Below are 24,155 nucleotides of genomic sequence, written 5' to 3' on the forward strand. Positions count from 1 at the left end.
AAATTTCATAAAATGGAATTAATAAAACAAATGTGCTTATTTGAGTCACGTCAGTCAAAAACAAAACACTTATTAGAATTTTTTCGGGGGGCTGATTCAACATTAGTGTGTTTCACAAAACTGAAATGGAAATATGTTTATGCATCACATGTACCATGTGATCAACAACTAGACATATAGAGTCTAGATATGCTCCACAAAAGAATAGGCAGGGGTCTACTGAACAGTATTTAAATTTTAGATGAGAGCTTATGAAACCCAATAAACTGTTTTTATTCATTTTAGGTATCAGATCTATAAAAAGGATGATTAAGATAGCAAAGTGGACTTGCTGAAAATAATGTCCATGTTCTTTAAAATATATTTCCTCTCTTTGGTTAGAGTGATTCTTCATCTTTTATATCACATTTTTCACTCCACCTCACTTTCCATTAATATGCTTGGATTAGCCACTCTGGATGAGCCAACTTCTGTTGCAAGGAAATTAAATGAGCACGTTTTAAATCAGATCACTGAAATAAATTAATAGTACAAAGATTGCCCTAATTTCCTTAGATGCATTTGTACATTCTTGGATACTTTGTACATATTGTGTCTGGTTTCTAGTGCAAATATTTTAGTACATTTAAATTAAGAAAAAACTCAGTTTTATTTTTTCAGTAAAGTATAGGAGCTTGTTGTAAGTCAATAATTCCTAAATATAGATTAAATAAAAATACTAGTTCCATTTGCACTTAAAACAGGAATGACTTCTTGCTATAAGTGGCAAAAAAAATCTGCCAGTGGAGCTAGTACTTTTTAAATCTATATTCAAAATTATTTACCTAAAACAAGATAATCTGTCCTGCTCAGAAGTTACGTTTGTGTCATCTTGTTTCACGTATACTAAGATATTTGCACTAGAAATTACACAAAAATACTTGATAAGATTTTCAGTTTTTGCAGTGGGATGCATTTTGAAGCTAATCCATCTTGGAAGCGTTTGTTTCAAGTTCAACTCATTGCTCAATTATTACATTTTTGCCTCTTGGGCAGAGTTCAGTTCATCTTTCACCTTTTGCATTTCCCCCATTGATTTTGCATAATTTGTTAGGATGAAAAAAATGTTAAGGTTGGCTAAAAGACACAAATGATGTCAAAGAAATGGTGGGAAAGAGGCCAAGGTGAATGTTACAGATTGGGAAGTGTGTTTACCAAGTGTTTTGCTGTTGGAGTGCTGATCCGGGATCAATTTACGCCCTCAGATCAGCGAGTACAGTGTGATCAAGGGAAGCCTGCGGTCACTGAACCCCAATCAGCTGTCGGAAAGGCAGGATAATTAGGGAGCTGGAGAGAATATTCACAAGCAGATGGGAGGATGGAGGCGACATGTGTGGGAGCGAGGGAGAGAATGAAGAAGAGAGGCGGTCTCTTTTTGGCAAGGGTGTCGGCTAAATGCTTGAAATGTAAAACAAAACTAGACAGAGTTGAGTGGAGAGGAGACAGAGTTTAAGGGAATCATCAAGGTGGGAATGTGGTGAAGGTGGGATCAATGCGGGCAACTGACGGAGAGAGGGAGAGAAGCAGTAGGGAGAGCAGTAGGGAGAGGTGCGATGCAGATTAAGGCTGAACCAAAGAGGGAGATGAAGAGATGCAGAAGCTGCGAGGGAAATGGAGACAGATATATAAAAATATTGGTCTGTAACTGATGTAGTTTGGTTCAGCATCACAGGTTTCCTGCCTGTTGTGCCAATAACACAAATTTGAATTTAAGAGAGTTCTTGGCAGACGAAAAACTGCATAAGGAGGCAGGAGGTAGATGAAACGCGGAATATGCACTCAGTATGTGTTGGGATAGAATCCCCCTCTCCCTGAATGTTTGAAGTTGAAAGAGCATGGGAAAGATCGAGGGAGGAGGAAGAGAAGTTGATGGAGGAAGAAAGAGTAAAAATAGCTGCTGTGACCAGATCAGCGGTTGGACATTCGGAGATCGTTGCGTTTCGGGTCGGAAAAAGTTGACATATAACAGATGCGGTAAAAAAGCAATGCATGCTGACAAGGAAATGTTCTACTTGATATGTGATTGACATGCAAATGTTACATCTTAGCTTAGAGACATGATTGCATTTCCTAAAATGATTTAGAAAACCTTAACAGTCAGAATGCAGAAAGATCTTAAAGTTCCAGTGCATAAACTCTTGGCTTTCTCCAGATAAAAACACACACACACACACACACACACAAAAAAAAACATTTCAAAACACAGGTATTTGTACAGCTATTTCTGTTGAGTTTAATAAACATCATTTTAAATCTAAAACTGTGCAGTTTGCTGAGACTTTGTTCAAGATGGGGATTCAATTTGTTGCTTTTTTTAAAGAATATTTCTGCAAGTTTCAGCAACTTTAATAACATACATTTAAATTCAGGATTTACATAAATTACAATAAATTAGTCATGTAAATAAACTAAGTAACTAAATTAACTAATTAATTGTCCTTGCCCAAATAACTTTAATCAAATTAATACAAGATTGTGAATTTAAGTGGATATTTTTTTCTGCTCCTTGCTTGTTTTACAGAGGTTTCTCTGCTTTAACCTCTTAGCACCATTGTATTCTATTGGATGAGACCAAAACAAAGTGGCACATAATTATGTGGTGGAAGGAAAAAAACATGGTTTTCAATTTCTTTTCCAAGTCATTTACCTGCTGGAGCTGCCAGTGTTTGGACAGCAGCTGGAGGGTTAAACTCAACTTGACAGGGAATAACCCAGAGGAGGTCAAAATTCATTTAAATGTTAAATTACTCTGAAACAAATCCTCAGTGCATCAAAGATACAGAAGAAGAGATAACTTAGCTAATGACATCAGTGGGATCTCTGAGCTCTTTTGAGGCTAGTGAATACTTTACTGTGTTTTAGTTACTTAAGGTCACTTGCTTCTTGGCATTTGCCCCTGGGACGTCCTTGACCGTTGCTTGGAGTGGTTGACCGCAGGTGCTTAAACTCATACACCTTCAATGCATTTTAACATCAACGACAATTTGTGTTTTCCAAAATAGAAATATTCTTAAGGCTAAACCAAAGGTTGTACTATATTTATTACAGTCCACAACCAGGCAGTTTTACCTGCATGTGCCTAAAGCTAAATTCATGATTAATGCTTCCCTCACGTGCATTCTTGGCTTGATGCATGCTTCATTATCTTTATCTGTCCACCAGCCCCCTGTGGCAGACAGAGAGTGGCTTGCATAAGTGCACAAAATGTGCACACCAACTATGCATGTGACAGGTTAAATCTCCCATTCAAAAAAGCAGCTTAGATGAGTTAGACAGAGCAGAAGAACAATAAGGATGGTTGATTTGAGGAGAGCTTCTGCAGGAGGATCTTCGAAACACTTACAATGCCTCAGTGAAAATGTAGAGATGTCAGGCCTATTTAAAGCACCCGCATGATAACTTTCACATCAGCTGACTCCATTACCGGTGAAGCTATTTGAAAACAGCTTGCACTTTCGCCGAAGCCTGATCGTTTCTTTAAAAATAATGTGGATACGGTTAATTCCGGAGCACCAAACAGCAAGACGGATAATTAGAATAAACAATGTTGCCAGGAACTACAAACGGAGGAAGAATGACTTGCTATTCAAGGTTAAGTGTAAAAAAAAAGATGGAGTCTCAGTGATTTCCTGTGAAATGTCAACAGGAGGAGTAAGTGCTACAAATCAGTGACTCCATGCAACCTGCTAGGTTTCCTTAGACATACAACCTTTTTAATTAATTTGAATAATAAACTGAACTCGACTGCACTGCTTCATAAGTAGATCATTTGAAATTATGTATTACTGGGCTGAGATTACTCAAGTGCCTTGAGATGATGTTGTGAATTGACGCTATGTAAATAAACACAACTGAATTGAACTGCTCTGGCTTCTTCATGTAAATGCTTTACTTCACATATTAATGACAACTAGTGGATTCAAAGATTTTTATTTGTGTCTTAGAGACGCTACAGACTTAGGTTTGAAAGAATAACATTATTTAATACCCTGTGAAGAAAAACAGTTGGAAGTGCTGAAACAAAGTTTTTTTTTTTTTTTTACTGCATGAGTCATAAATTAACTGCACCTGGATGCTTAGACCCATAAAAACTGTTAGCACCAATGTTGGAAATGAGGCTGCACAGACCAGACAGCTCCACTACAACACATTGTCTCTCTGAAACATTTAATTAGTTCAACATTTTTACCAGCAGTTTAATTTTTTTCTGTTCGGTTTGCAGATGGATCCTAGTGTTGCAGTAGCCATGGAAATGAAGGAATGTAGAAAATTAAATATGCACACACAAGGACAGTTTGTCACATGCAATTTTCAAACCATTTTTTTCACCAGCGTCCTTTGAGGTTATCAGTTCTTCATCAAGTGAGACCTGATCAGAGGTCAAACCAAACCAGTGTGTTTCATTGCAATATTATATAATAGACCAACAAAAAAGAAGCACATTATGGTACAGTTGAAGAAAACTGATATTTTAAAAACATGTTGCAATTAAAAATCTGAAAAGTCAATATGTTGTAGGATCACATATTTAGACTGAAATTTATTTATTTATTTTTTCAAAAATAGATCAGGCTCAGTTTGATTAGATTATCAATAATTATATCTGACAAATTATCCAAATGAAGTTCCATTTTCCACATGTTTCCTCTTCCCAACGTCTGCGATTCCAGGATCCGCTGCCCTGCATGTTTTACGTGTTTTCCTGACACACCTGACTTAAATGAATTGGTGATTTATGCAAATGTGCATTGCATTGTATGTTTGCATGAATATTTAGTGTGTGCTGTGGCAAAGTTTCACATCCACCCAAGACCAGCAGATAAACACAACTCAGCAGCGTTCCTTTGCCATATACCCCCATACGCATGTCCTGTCCATAAATCCTGTTTATACACAAGCTCAGAAATTCATTACATCCCTGCACCATTGAAATAAAAGCTAAACATCAGAGCGCGACCTATTGGCAGACTATTTACCTCACCCGCATCAGACTAAACAGCACCAGCGCACGTGTGCAATTTTCAGGGGCCTCCCGATCGATATGCCCCCGTAACTAGATATGATATCGTTTTTGAAAATCCATCACACCTGTAGGTGCAAGCGCCACGCATCGTTTATAATGAAAAGAGAAAGAGATGGGGGGGAAAGAAGAAAAAGAAGTGAAGGGGCCTAGGGTGTGAAAAGATTAGAAAAGTGTGAGATGTAAGGGAGGAAGATGAAGGAGAAAAAGTAGGAGGGGAAGAAAGAGGATTGAGCAGAGATGAGGGGAGGAGAATTAAGGAGACTGATAGCTGAGCACAAGGTCCAGCGGGCGGGGATATATGTGCGACTGTATGCCTCACAAACCCACCCAAAGTGGGGAGCTCATGAAGACTAATGTTATGACCTTGCGTGGCGATAAGGCATGAAGATAAAGTAGTGTTGGATAAATAACTGAAAATATACCAAGAGGAACAAAGGTGTGTCTGTGAATGCGCAAGAGGGAGCAAACGACAGCTGAACAGACTCATGAAGAGACAGAGAAAATATGAAAAAACACAAATATAGCTCCACCATAAGATATCAAATAAACAAAAATGGGAGAAAGACAGATAGGAAGCAAAACATGGCAGTGACAGTGGGGTTACATATCAATTATATGTCCATGTGTTTCCATGTGTTTCCTCATATTTCTGATTTACAAATAATCAGCAGAGCTGATTATGGAACATCAAGACAAGATAAAGGGTTTAATAAATAACCACCACTTTTCTTCTTGAAAAGTAGTGCAAACTTGTACTATTACATCATTATCAACATACAATACTAATGGAAAATTGTCTCAAAACATGTTATTGTTCATCAAGATGATTACTGGTACAATTTATCGTCCAGCAAAATGTGTTACTGTGACACTTGGTACTTGTTTTCTTTGTGTTAAAAAAACATTCAGAAATAAATGAATGAATAAATAAATGAATAAATAATAAGAAATACATTTAGGGATGCGCCTCATCATCCAGTGAGAAATGTTCCATAATGATGTTTCCCTTAATTAGTCCTGAATACTTGTGTGTTTCATTCTTTTAACTCATTTCAAACAAGACGCAAACAGCTGAACATGAAACAAGCCTTTATCTGATGCAAAATGTGCGACAGTTCCTTTTGAGATAAAAACATTTACTGATAATGCTATATTTACAGTCTGAACATGCACAAACAGCCATCCACTTCTCAGTAGGCGCAGCACTGTTTACAGCAGCAGCATTAAATTTCAGCTCTGTTTGTCATTTCTGTTTAATTAAACAGGAATGATTATCAAGCATGAATGTTGGAAAAGCAGGTATGAGATCAGTGTTTCAGCTTAAACCTAGAGAGATAGCGCAGCTTAACCTCAGCTTTACTTATAACTATTAAAAACTTTCAGCTCAGAGATTAAAAAGAAAGCAGAAATGATTATTAGACACAGACTGCAGCTTCATTTAACACTGAACACATTTGAGGGGAAATATTGGTTTCATTTCCTCACATGAGCAGAATTTCTGCAGAATGAGCAGCCAGCTATTTTGAATTTAACATCTGCATCCAAACAGCCTTTGAAGAGGAACCAGCCCTCAGCACCACAGATCCTCCACCGTGTGAACAAGAGGCACAAAGGGATTTTACAAACATTTCGTCCTGAAGCTGCTGGGAAACTTATCATAGCCGTTTTGGATCAAAACACAGTGCTTCAGTTACAGTTCCTGCAGTGTTTAGAAAACTCCACTTATGTACACTTGTAACTTAATGACAAAAAAGACTTTGGATTTTTTTTGGGCATGAATGCAGCATCCAGTAGTTTCTGTAAAATCTTCATAACCCCAACATGCCGCTCTGTGCTGTAGTTCTTGAACAATAAGTTTTGGAGATATTTAATTTTGAAGTTCTCGTAGCTTTCATCCGACTGTGAGCAAGATAAACTTGGGTTCTCGTCCAGCTCAGTGGCTGGTAGCTGAGGAACTGGGCCTTTGTGTTTATACCCTTGGGAAACAGACAGTCCTGGATGGAGGACATCAGAGGGGACAAGATGGAGGCCTCTGATGATCTTTAAGAGGCACAGCAAAATCATAAGCAACAAATTCTGAGTTTATGATGCTGCTGAGGCCAGGAGTAAGGACCAAAACAATGACACCAGATTAATTAAATACATAAATGTTACAAGGCATTAAATCTGGTCCCAATGCATTTTCATAAAAGTGGAAACAACATGTTAGGTGGAATGGATCATGTCTGTAAAAGAGGAAACCCTGACCATGAAGCCATATGTTAAAGGTTACACTGTAGGGGAATGTTTATAAGCTTACAGCATATTTAGTCCATATTATGAGGATATATTTAAAATGCTGCCTATTTATTTCTGTACTTTGCTGCAACATAGCTTTTCACATTCTGTCAGACATAATCAGTTATTCCTGAAAATCAAAATTTATTTTAAGCATCCTCTGAATTTTGGTTTTTGAAATTAGTTTTATGTTGGTTGAGATGAAGGCAGAAATACGACTAACTTTTATGCTGACATTGAGCTTTTTTTCTTCATAAATGAAAAGGAAATATCACAAAAGCCGAACGTGTGACCTACAATCGTATCCATCACATATTCAATGAAGCCAGCTAACATGTTCACTCTGTTAAGTGCAAATCGTTGTTGATGCAATATGTTCTTGCTTGATAACTTTGAATGAGGAGCAATATTCATGAGCCTGAACATAATTTGCTCTCTCAGGCATTGTTTTGTAAAAGTTCTCAGTACAAAGGTGACGAAATATGAACTGTAAGCTTTACTGATGCAGGAAGTCAGACAGGTAGAACATTCTCTGCAGATAGAGACAGGCAGGTGAGAAGACAGGAAGACTGGACAATCACACGGCACAAACACAGCAGAGGTCAATGCTATCACTGGAAACGAGCCGTTATTTCGTAGCATTTCATCATCATCATCATCTATCTCAGTCGTTTGTGCTCTTTCCCTCTTTCATGGCAGGATTTCTCATTGATGACAAAGCCATTTATGTCTTTCGTTTGTGCCTCCGCCACCTTTCCCTCGTGGTTTCTTCCTTATCCTCCTTGCTATTTATGATTCCTCTGTTTGCTTTCACACACTTTCTCTCATCTCATTCTCAATTTGCATCTTTTATTTCAGTCTTTTTGTCTTCCGATGCTGCGTACCCAGCATACATCTTTGCTATTTTTTGCCTCTCTCACTCGTCTGCGTCGCTCGTCCTCCTCTTTCTCTCTTACATCATTTTCTGCTCTTAACACCTGAGCCTCTCTGTTTTACTCTTCATCGCTATTATGTTATTCTCTTTTGATTGTAATTCTGTGCACGCTTCAACTTATTTTCTTACTTTACTTTGAACAGTTATCATTCTCACTAGATGCCAGGCTTGTTTCTTCCCTTACTTCCTCCAGCTGGTATCTTTCGTCCTTCTTCATTTCCATTCCCTCCATACATTTTTACCTCCTTCCTTCAAATCTCATTCTAATTTCCATTTCCCATATTCTTAATCCTTCCTTCCTACTACTGCTTTTCATCCTGTGGTTTTGCATCATCCTTCCCACCTCAGCTGAGTTCTATTTCCTTCTCATCTGCCCGGCCCCATTTTTGCAATATTTGAAACCTCATGTTTCCATGTGTAATTTTCTTCTTCTTTTGCTCCTTTATTTCACCAATTTCACCAGTATTTGCTGTATTTTTTTAAATGTTTTCTTCATTGTTACAAGGACCTCCTGTTGGAGTAACACAATTTCAAGATTGTATTTTCTAATTTATTTTTTGATGTATTTATTTATGGTGACAAGAGATGATGTAATGACCTTCGTTTGACATGTGATATGTTCCAAACGTTTTGTGTGAATGTTATGTTGTTATTGTTGCTGTTTTGTCTTACATATCTTTTACAACATCGATGATAACATTCCCGATTTACATTCCACTTTCCTCCAATACGCTAAATGTGAACTGTGATACAGACTTGACCAAAAAAAAAAAACATTAAAATTGAAATAAAACAACTTTTCCGATTGTCTATAGATTTTTAGTTTTGAGCTCCGTCTCAACCAAACATGACTTTTAATACTCTGAATGTTTGCACAACACACATGACTGATATAGGTGTTTCTTTTTTTATTCTCTTGAGCTGAGCAGTAAAAAGTCTCCTTAAAAGGTCATGGTAACCCAGCAGATTGGCGTTGATGTTAATGAAGCAGATCGACAGCAGGCCGCAACAGTCTGCACTTTAAACAATCTGGCAGCCGCAAAAAAAAACATCTGTCGCTAAAATGAAACATGTATTAGTGCACTATTGAGGAGAATCCCACATCTGTTTTACTCTTAGAAATTTTATTTTTTTGCTTTGAATCTGCTGTCATGCTGTTTCTTCATGTACGGCAGTGTATCTAAAAACCTGAATCTAAACTTGAAGAGCATTTAGTAAAACATGATATGTCTCATCTATGAAGTATCTGTTTCCTACTGTACAACATTCTCGTGTTTTACGAGAACAGAGAAAAGACTGTTCAGTGGACTGTTGTGGTCAAATAATTAGCAATAATTAGTTCAGATGGAGCTGTTTAAGCTCATACAGTAAGTTCAACTTCGCCAGTGCAGACAGAGTGTCTGCATTCCAGGTAGTGTCATCACTGAATCATTACATTGACATTTGAGAAGCACTTCAGTAGATTCAGTAGCAGTGACATGTATGGATTTTCAGGGTGGTGACATTTACAAAATAAATGTGTGACAGTCCGCTTGGGTGAAACTGTGTATGCTACAGTTCAACACAGGTCAAAACTTAAACTTTCAAAGTAAACGCATCGTAAAACCTGCAGCAGGTATGAGATCCAGAGAATAGCAATTCCTTAGCAATTCATAAGGCACATTTGTAGTTCTTGAGCCTATTAAATCCTCCTTTTCAAAGTAATTTTGTAAATGTCTTCATTGAGTTGCTCATGAAAAACACTAGTTGAGTTTATTCGTTTAGTTATGGCTGCTGCACATTGGATTGTGCAATAAAATGCAGATTCAGAAAATTGATGGAAATTTTGCCCAACATGGCAAAAATATTAATTTTCTGTTTAACTTTTCAACAATAAAACAAGATGATTCATGTTTGTTTATTTCTGCTTGAATAAGAATTTCCTTTAAACTGATTTAAAAAAAAAAAAAAAAAAAATCTGAACCAGTTCTGTGACATGGCCATGTCTCTCAAGCCTCTAAAGCTTTAAATTCAGGTCTTGTTTAGGCATCTGTGCTTAATAAATTTCTGATCGACCTCCCAGGTCTTGTAAACAGAATCTGTTAGTTGTTCTTTGCTGAAATGGGGGGACTGAGAGTTTGCTGACTTGTGTCCTCTGGGAGTCAGGTCAGCAAACTCTCTCGGGTGTTTAAAGGAGCTACAAGGCTCACTGTTCTGCTTCACATCGTGTTTGTTTTTAAAAGGTTGTTCAGTCTTAACTGTTTGGGTTGCTTTTGAACTCTTCTCAGCCCATGTAATGAAATATGTTGCTTTACACAAGTAATAAAATCCATTCATTTGATATTTTGGGAAAACACGCTGAACATCGACGGACTAAAATACCTTATCCAACAAAAGAAATGCTCACATAACAGCTCTTAAATCTTCCTTAGCAAGTCATAAGGCACATTTGTAATTATTGATACCTTGCTCTCCTTGTCCTCAGCTCTGAGAGATAACCGCATCCAGCTGCACCGCTCCACTCCCACGGAGCTTTCCATCAACATCTCCGACGTGCAGCTGTCTGACGAGGGCGAGTACACCTGCTCCATCTTCACCATGCCGGTCCGCACGGCCCGGGCGACCGTCACAGTTCTAGGTGGGTCACGCAAACGCCACAACAGCACGGCTTTCGCCGCACCACATCGGCAGACAAACTGTCATCTCGATTTGGACGTTGTAACTTTTTAATGCGGGCTTAAAATAAACCCTGCAGCTGTGTGTCAGGCATATTTTAATATCAACTCAAGCAGAAAGAAAAATGAAAGGTATGTGTGTCTATGTGTCTCATAAAACGCTTTCAGAATTAAGTAGGATTTTTTGGTCAAAGACAGCCTTTTCTTCTTTCTGGCTTTTGGTAGAACTCGTATCTGTCAGTCTTCTGTCCATCTTGGTAATTCCTCTCTGGGAAGTTTATATTAAGGTGTCTTCCTTTCTCCTTTTTGCCTTGACTAGCTCCCAAGATGAGGTATTCTGAAAATGCTGCTTTGTTCCCTTTGCACTGTGACTGTCTTGCTTGCCTGGTCAGTCATCAATCTCCTTTGAGACTGACTAACATTTGTACAAACCAGCTTGCCGGTGGTCTGTGTTAATTTCTCTCCTACGCCTTTTGGAATTTTGACAAATTTAATTGTACGACTCGAGACTTTTGGCACTTTAAAAAAATAAAAAATTCTCCATGGGGTTCCTGTTGTTCCTGACGATGAAAAAGTAATTACTTTTGTTGGACTGCAGGGTGAAAATAAAGGCTGATCAGGTTGCAGAAGTTTAACACGAACTGTCTAACTGACTCGAAATGCCCTTGATGCACCGCTGGATATTTATCCCACTGAGCTTCAGATCCAAGTTCAGTTTAACCCTGCTGGCAGCGTTTGTTTTTGCAACTTATAAAAAAAGTATTTATACTTTAGCCATTTAGTGCTGAGTTTCTATAAATTAGAAGACAAATTCTTGACATCATCGCAGTTAGGCAGAAATATCTTAAAGTTTAAGTCTGTGCAAAACACTGAAGCTCACATGATGCAACTTTATTTTCATTAGACTCGGATAATTGGAGTTTTTATGAAACTACTTTCAGTAACATATTAGAAAACATCATAGAAAGCACAAGTTTTCCTTGCAGACTTGCATTGTCTCAGAGCTCCATATCCGTCCAGTTTGATGCTGATCCTTGTTTATGTTGTTAACCTCTGAGCAAGGCTACGACCTCACACAACTCTCTGGTAAAGATAAAGCAGTTCCATTCATCCTCAGTGAGATGAATGTTATTTCCTATTTGTGATGCGTCCCTGTAGCAGGCAATAAATTGTGGTCACCATGGCAGCAGAGAATGTGCCTGCTCATTGGACATTGCACTAATTGCCCCCATCCCTCTACAAATAGTCTTTATCATATTGATATTGATTTGTAAAGTTGTTGTTGTTTCAGTGGCTGCATTTTATTGTTTTGTTAAGAACAAAGAAAGGCTGCAATGCAACGGTTAATGGCTTTAAAGTACAACCACAATGGAGACTTGGAGTTGGAAAGCAAAACACGATTGTGCTGGTATTCTGGAGAGGCTGCGGTGGGCTTGTTTACAATCAACAGGACTTACTAATGTCTCACACCATCCTGGGCTAATTTGACTCCTCGCTAATTTGTTTTTCACTAATGTATATTTTGCCCACATATTTCTAACTATCAGTTTATCTGTCTGGGAATTGATAAACAACAAATTCAAGAGTACAATATTTTAGAGCTTTTGTAGAGTTTAATCAGAACTATTGAACAAGGATGAGTTTTCATAAACAGAAAAATGGGTACCGTACAAGCAACAATTGCAAAAGTACAAAATGATGGAGTGACAAAATGACTAACAGTTGTGTCTGCATGTGAGAAACTGACAATAGCCACACGAGTCCTGTTCAATCAGAAATCATAAACATGATTCAGTTTGCTTGTGTCTGAAATCCGAGACCGAAAACCTTCCTTTCAGACGGCCACAAACTACTCAACACATTTATGTTTTTATATCTCTAATGTTCCAATTGACATCAAATTCATAAGCAAATGTCAGTAATAACCCAATTTAACCACAACTACAAATAAATCAACACAAATTATTCCATAAGTTAAGTTGCAGAATGAAGATGAATGAGTGATAAAATGAGTAAACGGATGTAAAAATGTGCTGAGAGCTCAGAAAATTTGAAACCTGCCAGTAGTTAGAAAGCAGTCCTTCCTGTAGGGGCAAATTATTTTAGCCAGTTTAATCGTGATGACGATGAAAAAGATTTTCACTACAAAGGTTTTCCATAATGAGCTTCAGATGATGTGTAAAAGCAAAGAGTTCCTAAAAAGTTTGCAACCTTATGATAAAACTTATTCTTTGTCATTCGTCTTTGATGTAATTATTTCTTTATTTATTTGTGTAGATTTCTTCATATGTGTGGATTTCCTGGGTTTTAACTAACAGCCTGTGCACATTTCATGTCAATAATTACATACTTTTAAATTTAACAGAGGACTCTTCGTGTTCGTTTAACTTTATGTTAACTTCTGTTTAAACAAGAAGAATGTTTAAAACTCCAAGTTCGTTTGTGAAAAATAAAAGTTTCATTTGTGTTTCTGCTATGAAAGTAGCCAAGAAGTTCTTGGATGATGACCAGAGCTCCCAATGATTTCTGCCTCATCTTTTTTGGAAACTGCTCCAAGTAGAAAGCAAGAAATGCTTGAATTAAAACGTTGAGGGTGGAGCGGGATGGCTTACGATTGCATGGCTGCTCTGTTGCTTGAAAAACGCCAAAGGGCTTCTCTCAAATTTAGCGTTATTCATTCGGGATTGGCGGAAGCATTCTCGAACATTATTTACTCAGATTGCTTTGCGGTGATGCAGGGTTTAATGAGGGAATTAAACGTAGTTGCCCTGGACAGCATTGGGAGCAGTAGCCAAAAGAAATGTTAAGTTGATATTTAATAAAAAGGATGAGAAGTGAAGCCTGGTTTGCCTTTGTTATTTTACATTAACATGAGAAACACTCCTTTCTGTTTCATTTCATATTCTTGTAATTGTGACTCAAGCTATTTTTTTCTTAATTCACTGTAGTTGACAGCTGTGGCACTGTATTCTGCGTTTCCTAAATATTTCATGACCCCCGAGAGAGAGCTGGCCCATTAAAAATGTATACTAAAATGTTGAAAACACACGAATCTCCATGGGAAAATTGAGCAGAGATGTGGAGGGTTTTGGCAGAGCTTTGTTTGTTTGTGTGTATTTTAACCTTGTTTTGACGTGAATGATTTGACTCCTGCACACACAATTACACATCCAGACACAACTGCTGAGTATGGCCAGTTTAAAGGACTGTGTCGTTGAGTTCAAAATCTGTGTCATACCTGTGCTCTGTTCTGAAAATAATTTATAGGGGCTTTATTCTCTTTCTGTGAATGTAAGGGAAGAGTCTCAACACGACTTTTCTGGCCAGTTCTATGCGGGCAGGATTATTCCCTCATTAATATTCAATGCTACTTTTCTGCAAGGGAGCTTCCGCACATAGAGCACTACATCAAATGGTGGTACATTAAAAATTGACCACGTTTGTATTTTTTTTTGATGTACACCTCAGTTATTTCGCTGCACTTTTTAGTGCTGCTTGTGGGTATTTCTGCAGTTCTGAGGAGCTAATATCAAAGAAGCATTCTGATAAACAACAGGGTTACCAATGGACACATTAAATTCAATTATGGGATCCATAACAAGTGAATTATATTTAGCCAAGTCATGCAGCATCACCAACCACTTGATCACATCGTGTGGTCCTCTGCAAACTTTATATACCACATTTTCTTCCTTTATTTATTGATTTACAAATATAAAATGTATATTTATTACAGTTTGGCTTACAAGAGTGGGCTAAAACAGATTGAATGTAATGTAACACATTAACAAATACACTTCTGCACATGATGCATCTGGATGCTGACTGGCACAGGGTGGAGTCTGATGAAAAAATGCATCAGTCAAGTGGAAACTGAAGCAGGTTTTCCTGTTGGTCTTTAATGGATGTTCAGGTTTGGTGACAGAGCTGAAAACCTCCAAAATAAAAGATTTGAACTTAAGTTATTAGCTAAGTAACACGTTTGTTTTTAAGTAAGTTAACTTACACTAGTCATTCCTTGTGGATGCTGCAGCCCTTAAATATAAATCATACGGGTAAAAACATTTAAATATAACTACAGAGAACCATAAAAGGTTCTTATTTGGAACTTTGCTGTATTTTCACGCATTGTTTGTGCTTTTCTTCAACATTGCAGTGACAGCAGGTTGTACTGTGTGTGCATGTCTTTTGGAAATAAGAAACAATACAGCACAAACCTGACTGAGAAACCAAATACAGGAATCCATCAGCCTTCAGCAGATCTGCTCAATGCAAAATGTTTTAGCTTATAGTTCTTTAAGCGTCTCTGTTGATCCTAAAATATAATTTTCTGTCTGACAAACTGTCATTTACAGCATTTTTCACTGATACTAGAAAAAAAATACAAAGAATTATTATTTTTTGCAACCAGCTGTTCATAAAAAAGTGACCAAAGATTTGCAATATTAATTGTGCAAAAAAGAAATAGTTGAGACTTATTACTTTAATATATCACATAAATCTCAGCTGCGAGGAAGTAAAGAAAATCTGCCATTCAAATGACTCAAGCTAATTTTCTTTAATCATCTCATCTGGAAAACCAGCTCAATGTTTTTATCTCATGTAGCAGTAACGTTAAAGTACTTTGTAATAACATCAACGACAAGTACTACATAAAATAAAGTTAGTTTTGTAGTGAAAATGACCTGTTGAAGTTCAATCTAAGCAAAATAGGGAGAAAGTGGCATTAAAACACTAACTTAATATTTTAGCTTAAGCATTGATATATTTTTGTAATAATTTATTTACTTATTTTACTGTTTTAATTTACAGATTAAAAATATATAATATATATATATATACATCATTCAAAAATTCTAGATATTAATGAACTTAATTGACCCGCCTTTATTTGCAACCAAGATAGTGATTTACTTTTTAGTGTTCTATAAGAAAATTCCATCCATCTGTATGTTCATCCATTCATTCATTCATCCATTCATTCATCCATTCATCCATTCATTCATTCATTCCTTAGAAAGATGCGCATAATCTTGTCAATTACAAAGTTCTTTGTTGCTCCTCTTGGCGTCCGTTCTCACATTCATCCTCCTTTTCCTTCCTGTCCAAATCTTTCTCGCAGTCTTTCAACTATATTTATTTTCCTGACTATATATAAATATGCATACATATCCATCGCTTTCTTTCCAGGCTTAATGCACAAGATGGGAGTTTGCAAGAAGATGGCAGACGAATCTCCATTATTTAAAAAGCAGAACGACAGTAAACTCTGCCAGCACTTGGAGAAAGTGCTGCCTACAGTGACTCCAGATGGAGTGTAGAAAGTTTTCTTCTCATCCCCTCAACTGTAATGGCGGTGATGAAGAGGCCTACTAAAATATTTGGCAGAGAAGATGTGTGGATTATTGTTGCTGCCTTTGTTGTGTTCGCTTTGACTCGTGCTTCAAGTTAAGATAGTAATTAAGCAAGAATGTTTCTGGTTTTATTGTGTTTGGAAAAAACATTGCTGGGAAAGAAAACATGCATCATGAAATTTCGGTTTGGCTGTAAGAGTTTTGATGTTCCTTTTGGCCTCTGGTTTTTGTTTGACCTCTTCATGCATCTCAGTCTGGAAGGCCATGGAAACCTCTGAAGAGCAGCTGAGCTGAATGAAAGGAAGTCTGTTCTGCTTTTCAAAACGGTTCACGTCATTACGTCTGTGCTTCACTGAGATCTTATGTGATAGACCCAAATAAAGTAGTTATTTTAAAGTAGAAATTTTATTATTTTTTCCTTGGTTGCAAATAAAAATATGAAAAATGCATTGCAGATATGTATTCAGACACTTTTACACTGATACAAATAAATTTCAGTGCAGCTAAATGCCTTCAAGAGAAATATAATTAGAAATATAATTAGTAATTATATTTCTCTTGAAATTATATTTCTCTGCCCCACTGTGAAAAATGGTGGTTGCAGCATCATGCTGTGAGGAAAAGTGTCTTTCATGGGGGGTTTTAAAACCTTATTTCAATTTCTCTTCACTTAACTATTATTCCCCACTTTGTGTTGCCATATTACAAATATCCTGATATGATCAGTAGAACCCTGTGAATGAAACTTCATACATTTTAGCAAGGTAAATCCCACCATCACATTGTCAGTAGATCTCAATTTTGCAAACTACCTGATTTGATGATTTGAGTCAACCTGGATTATCAACATTTTGCTGTGTATTAACTCGATTTGATTTGTAGAAATTGCATTTTAAAGAGACGACACCGTATTATTCCTCTCGTAGAATTAATTGCATTCCTGTGAACATCACAGCGGACTGTCGTCTGCCATTTGGGGGCTTCTCTCCAAATATTAGACTACTTAATATGAGTGCCACAAGTATTGTGGGATTGTTGAGTTAATGAAGGGTTTTTTTTGTCAATCATTTCCTTTTGGTAGCTTCTTTTAAGCTTTTGTCACGTGTTCAAGTCTTGGAAAAAATAATGTGGTTAGCATTTCAAATTTGTCACAAGAGTGAAAGACTCTGGGGCGACTGACCTCTTTTACTTCATGAATAAAGGAAAAGGTTAAGCAGAGAAAGAGTGTACTCTTATTGTTATTGTAAAATTTAAATGTAAAATGTCGTTCAAAATGGATTTTGCAGCCTGTTGAATTGTCACGATTAAACTAAGTCATGTCGTATTCCCAGTGAAATATGATTTGGTCTAAAGACTGCTTTACAAATGGAAACACATCAATATAAAATGTCCAGCTCCGAACTTGGATTGTAGTCAACACTGACGGGCCAAATCTGAGGTCCTGCAGAGTTGGACTTATTTATTTTATTAAAAGTTGAAGCCAGCAAACTGTTGAAAAGCTGTCTAATATAAGAAGCTATTTATGCCGTCGTTGCTAAAATATTTGACATTTTAATTATCTGCAGTGTTTTCTTGACATTGCACTGCGGTCCAGCAGTTCCACAGTTCATATTTATCATTGAACATAAAGTTTGTCTCGGTTCTGTGGTGAGCTTGGAAAAACATGGAATGAGAATGCTAATTTTACAAAACATGTATTTAGCTGGTTATCAGTCTGGCTATCAGTCAGGTAGCCAGTTAGGAATGAGATGCACATTTTGAGGATTTAAAACCGTAACTTTTTGAAACTTTGGTGTTTTTTTATTTTGTAAATTGCCCACTCATTTCCATACTGACTCACTGTTCTCAACACATTTTTATTCTAACTGGGACTCAAGGTTAGAACTCCTTGAGGCTGTTTTTAAGCAAGGAACTGGAGAAAGTATAGAGCTACAACTTACATGATGGTCAATTTCATCTCCAACCTGCCAGAGTGGATTCATCTACCAACAGAAAACGTTTCATTTAGATTTTTTTCTTCACCATTTCATTGTTTAGTTTTGTTTTCAGACATTTGAAGAACAGATCTTTGTGTCGTCATACAGAAAAATACCAGTGTTAAGCCGTCACACTGTATTTTATCTTGCCATATATGTCGGCATATCTTATATGCATTGTGTGGGTCTAAATGTGAATAAATCAAGCATGTTTTGTAAAACCGTAAGTCCTTTCAGTGAAACATTGAGGCTATAAAGAAAGAAAGAAAGCGTGAAAAAGATTGTAGCTGCTTAGTCTGGTAAGGCTTTTAAAAAGGAGTCAAAAGAATTTAAAATCAGCCACTCTACGAAATAGAAAATGGTCTACAAGTGGAAAACATTCAAAAATAACCCTCAACATGCAGAAGTCTGGCTTTTCAAACAAATTTATCCTGAAAGCAGGCAACAGCATGCTAAAAGAAGTCTCCAAAAGCCAAAAATGGAATCAAGGCACATAAAGCAGGGTTTTGAAATAAAAATGTTGGCTGTAAAACCAGATGGAAACTGTACAAGTTTAACTTTCTTGGGACATTTGCAAGGAAGAAACCTTAAGATGAAGTAAAGTTTGCCAGAGAAATTGTAAAAGCAGGCCATGAGTTTCTGGAAAAAATATATTTTCTACACACCTGAACAGAAGACATGTTTGGTATAAACCAAATGCAGCATTCCAAGAAAACTTACTAATTCAGTTATTTATTTTTAATAAATAACATACTTTTTATGAGATGTCTATTTTGCTCTGCATAACTGTGCATTACAGTATGAAATGCAAAGAAATTCATTCCTGGAACCCAGATAGGCTTTTGTTCTATAAGCTTTTCAAAGAATGCACATAAACAAAGACACAGTAAATTATCTAACTTTAAAAAAGTTGTCTCAAGGTTTCCTGTCCAAATGTCTTCTCATCAGATGTTTGCTTGTTTGGATCCTGAACATGTTCAACCTTGTGTCTCAGAAATAAAAGCAGCCTCTGTTATAGTGCATTAAATGTTGATGGAACAAGTGCAATTTTAATCAGGAGAGTCTGGTTGACTCTTGACTGTACGCCTTGCTTTATTGATCTGTTCTTTTCTATTTTTTATGCTGCTTTTGTTGTTTATATTTGCTCTTTTAGATCTTAGAGCACTTGTTGTTGTGTGGATCAGTTTGGGCAAAGTAGTTGGTTAGGTTTGGGAAAATGTCTGATTTTGACAGCTCTGATGTTCCAGGATATATTAGAAACATGTCAGAACTTTGCCTGTGATTGTAAAGCAGCATTATCAGTTTTCTGTTTTGTCCCTATGTTGCCCACTCAACTTTAAGCAACAACTGTCTGGATTGCTACTATATATTTAATATATGGATAATGGAAAATTATAAAATCCACTCAAATGTTTGGAATTTCAGATACGACTATCTCAGGAATTTCCTGGAAATAACCCAGTGTTCTATCCAGAAGGTTCATATCCATACTGTAACTTCAGGTTTTCCCTCTGAGACGGAAACAGTCATTATCTGTATAGCCCTAATTGGTCCCTTGTCAGCAAAATAGAGAAATCTTCCAGTGCACCAGGCGTGACAAACACTAATAAGTCTGGGCAATGGGTATGATACCTTGGAAGGTCATTTGGGCTGCTGTGCACATCCATGAAGCATTTTGGGTACAAGCCACTGCATCATTATTTTTCCTTATCTGGCTTCTATCTTATATAATAAATTCAAGCTGGTCTTTAGTAAAGTGGATGCTGTATCACAGTGTTCTGTTCATTTTTGCTTTACCCAAATCAATTCACCATAGCTCTGCAAACATATGCAGCAGTTTTTGGAAGCTTTGCCACAAGCCTTCAGTTATTGCTGTTTCTGGTTACAAGGTGAGCCCTGCAGCACAAAAGTTTTCCCCTGTTCCTCCTGCTTACTCTCCACTATTTATGCTGCTTTATCTCTCTCCAGGTGTGCCCGGTACGCCTCAGATCTCTGGCTTTGAAAATCCAGTGCCAGAGGGCGAAAAAGTCACCCTCACCTGCACCAGCACGGGCAGCAAGCCCCCTGCCAAGCTGCGCTGGTACAAAGGAGACATCGAGGTGCAAGGTGAGTGACAGAGGAAATGAGTTTGCATGCATGCGTGGATGATGTGTTTATTTGAGGTAAAATAACGTGTGTTGGAGTGAAGTTGATGCACTCTGAGGTTTGGACTTGTGTCCTTGTGGGAGGAAGAGAGAGGTTTTGTCGGATGCACCAATGTGGCTTCTGCTTGTTTATCTATAATTATGGTCTATGTGGCTGTGTTTCCACGTGTGAGACAATAATATGCGTGCAGATATGAGTTTATTGCGTGTGTAAGCCATGCTGCGTGTGTGTCGTGTCCTTGCCATATTGCTTTGTGTCTCTGTATGTGACCTAAACCTGTAAATGTTTGTGTCCAAGTGTGAGAGCAGGCTGCTTGTCTGTGTGAGAGTGGGAACATGCTGAGTGGATCTATTCCCCTCTCTTTTCTCTCCTCTGATCCTGTAAATGTGGATTTTTCCAGGGGCTGTGCACGATTCCTGACAGAAGTATTTACCCCTCTTGATCTTTTTCACGTTCATCACATGACAGCCAGAAACTTTAGAATAATTCACTGGGATTATATGTGATAGGACTACCAGAAATTTCTATTAAAACTGAAATTGAAGGGAAAATGATGCATGGGTTTTAAAAGTGTGGCCTGCACTCAACCTCCTTCACTTGAACACCTCTAAATAACATCAAGTGCAACCAACTGCCTCCAGAAGTCTGTGAATTATTAAAAAGAGTTCACCTTTGTATAAACTCCAGAACCTCAGAGGTCTTTTAGAGAATATTAGCGAACAAATAGAAGACCAAGGAACACTGCTGACAGGTCAGGGAGAATGTTTGAAATTAAATTAAATCTTTATTCATTTCAAACACGTAAAATAATCATGACAACCAACCATAGAAAAACAAAACTTCCATATGCAATCTAAAAAGGAGTAAGACGAAGAAAAAAGCTTAATTCTATCCCCAATTATCTCAGCCAAACACGTCCCGCATAATACATATTTACATGTCTAATTTCTACTCATTCTCCATCTATACAATTAATTTATTATTTTGCAGTTGACACCATGCTTAGCCAGTACATTTTTCTATAAGATATCCATACGGCTACATTAATCTTCAACAAAATAACCAAAAGCAAAATCTTTCCCTCTTCCTGAATTCAGGACAACCTGCTACTTCTGGACTCAGGTTGAAAACATCTAGAGGTCAGAGGTTAACCTCCCATCAAAAAACATCCCTAAGCAGCCAGGATATTATTTTTTTCCTTCCCAAGTTTAGATATTTATATTTAACTGCCGTTATATAGAGAGCAAAGTGGAACCAAAGTCAAATGTATTGTTTGTGTGCAGAAACTTTGGCTATAAATCTGATTCTGATATTAGTGTGTAGAGAGAACCAGACTTAATTACACTTGAGAATCTGGGGCAAAACTTAGCACAGATGTTCACAGACACTCTATCAATTCAGACAGAGCTTGAACTTTTTCTGTACAAGGAAGAGATGTGCAACAAAACTAGAGTACTATCAAGCCCACCTTTTTCTTATTTTCATTTAGGAGAAAACCATAAATAATTTATTTTAGTAATTCCACCTTCCAATTATGTACTACTTTGTGTTGGTTCTTCACATTGACGTTTGTGGTGTGAATAACTTTCCAAGGCGTGTACTGATCTGGTTCTTACTCTTGCAGTATCTCTGTAAATGTGAGAATCAAAACAGGCCGGATGTAAGCGGGGATAGCTGCGCAACGGAAGCTTTTTAGAGCAGAGGAGAAGTTAAAGGGATGTGGTCGGACAGTAAGACAGAGACAGAGAGAGCTTTGCATGAAGTCGCGCTCAGTGACTACTCGTTACAGATAATAGGGAGGAACGAGCAGAAAAGAGAATGAGAAAGAGGGGAAATCCTGAGGGAAAAAAAGAGTAAGCTGCCTTTATTTTGTTGCTAAAAGGCAAACAGATTATTGAGTTTGCCATCGGCTGACTGTGACTCAAACTTATGGTAACAGCAGTGGTGGCATCTTTCCAAATTACCACCATGTTTCCTGTAAACCCCTGAATAGTTGTTGTCTTAGTACTCAGAGGCTTTCTGCTTTGCTTTAGTGAGCAGACCAAACATGTTGGCAGTGTAAATTCTGCTGCCCTCTCACTGCTTCCTCCATCTGCCTTATGAGAAGCTCTGCTGACCTGCAGCACTGATGGCACTTGAAGAACAGCGCCCTCTTTCTGCCAGCAGATTGTACTTTCCATAAATTATTCTGTTTAGTATTTTGAATCTTCTATTCAGTATCGCTTTGTATTGTAATTATTGAAGTACAATACAGTAATACAAAAGTATAAAGATGTATTGATGTAAAGATGCTGCAGTTAGACTTTGTTGCGCTAAAATGCTCATCTTGTCCAGATGCCTTGGCAGTGTTGTTATAATTATGGATTGAAAGGAATCAAAAGAATGGGCTAAAGCCACAAAGAGAAGAAGGAATGGGAGAGCTGCCCGCCTGAGGACAGATTATCTGCTCCTTTTGTTACAGGCAAACTAAAAACAGGAGACAGAGAAAAATGGGAGCAGCATGAAGAGGAATGTGTCTTTTACAGAGGCTAGAAGTCTGCTTGAAGACTCAGTTTACCCAAAATACCGAAAAGAAATGCTTTACTGAAGCTTTAAAGGAATGAATTTTTATATCATTAACTGCACCCAGAATTTTTCATCTTTCTCTTAACTTAAAGTGCATTTTTCTTTTGGACTGTATCAGTTAACAAAATGGTCTCTTATCTTTGAATTACATTTACTTTAGGCTTATCTGCACTGCATAATTTAATACCACTGCAAAATATATTGTGTTCTTTCTGTAGATGTAAGTAAAAACTAAGTGTTTGGGGAACATGGAGGGTGCGTAGCATATCCAAAGCCAGAGCGTACATGGGCTGCAGATTACATGCACTGTAACATTGTGGCCACTGACAGGTGAAGAGAAAACATTAATTGTTTTGTGACAACGGTTTCTGGCATTAGATCAACAGTCTGACCTTGAGGGTGATTTGTTGCAAGGCTAGCTGTAAATGTGTGAGGACCTTCAACCGTGGCCGGATTGTGAAGGCTCAGACAAATAAGATGTAACATTTCCACAGCTGAGGCTCAGGTGGGACTTTTCTAGTCTGCAGAAGAAACGGGATGCACCGAAGTGGGCAGGTAGCCAGAAAGAACTGGCAGGGTTTTTTTTTTGTCTTTTAGGGTTTTTTTTGTTGTTGTTTTTTGCTTTGACCATGACCAGTGACTGACTGGAAACTGAAATATTTAATATTCTTATGATTAGCCAAACACAAATGTGTTGTTCTAACCAAACAAGCTTTACTCAGGGAATTATTGCATAGAAAGAAAGCCTGAGCCGTAGTCATTTTCAGAATGAGAATTTAAAAATGAAATCAAATGTATCAAAAAATATGTTATATAATATAAATTTTGTCTCTGACACATCAAGATGCAATTCATTTATTTATGCTACCAGAGTTATTAAGAGCAAGACCTAAAGCAGATAGAAGAAGGTTGAACACACTACAAAAAGCTCCTCTGTCAGGTTTCAAGCTCTGTCATGAAACATTTTGAATTCAGAACAATCAGCACCTTTCGTGGAAATCTCAGAGTTATATTAACAATGCAATCACTTATGTAGAAAGAAAAATATTAGTCTGACTTCAACTGCTCTCTGACATGACATAATGCCATCTGTGCTCCCTTCATAAATAATTAATGACAAAAAATTTTTCAATAATGTTTCTGTGTTTCTATAGTTCATTTAGATAAATTGGAGGTAGTTAAAATCAG

The 24,155-nt window shown here is 37.3% G+C and overlaps 1 protein-coding gene across 1 annotated transcript in view; it reads left to right on the forward strand.

Moving 5' to 3' along the window:
- LOC129357653 (cell adhesion molecule 3-like) overlaps positions 1-20,493 on the forward strand; it is a 35,410-nt gene extending 14,917 nt beyond the window's left edge. Inside the window, exons 3-4 of the mRNA XM_055026744.1 lie at positions 10,738-10,890; positions 20,226-20,493. Of these exons, the coding sequence (XP_054882719.1) occupies positions 10,738-10,890; positions 20,226-20,371 (299 nt within the window). The 3' untranslated portion in view covers positions 20,372-20,493. The remainder of the gene's footprint in view (positions 1-10,737; positions 10,891-20,225) is intronic.
- Positions 20,494-24,155: the final 3,662 nt, after the last annotated feature.

Source organism: Poeciliopsis prolifica, unplaced genomic scaffold (genome assembly GCF_027474105.1).
Source record: "Poeciliopsis prolifica strain line A6 unplaced genomic scaffold, Auburn_PproV2 SCAFFOLD276, whole genome shotgun sequence".
Taxonomy (NCBI): Eukaryota; Metazoa; Chordata; class Actinopteri; order Cyprinodontiformes; family Poeciliidae; genus Poeciliopsis; species Poeciliopsis prolifica.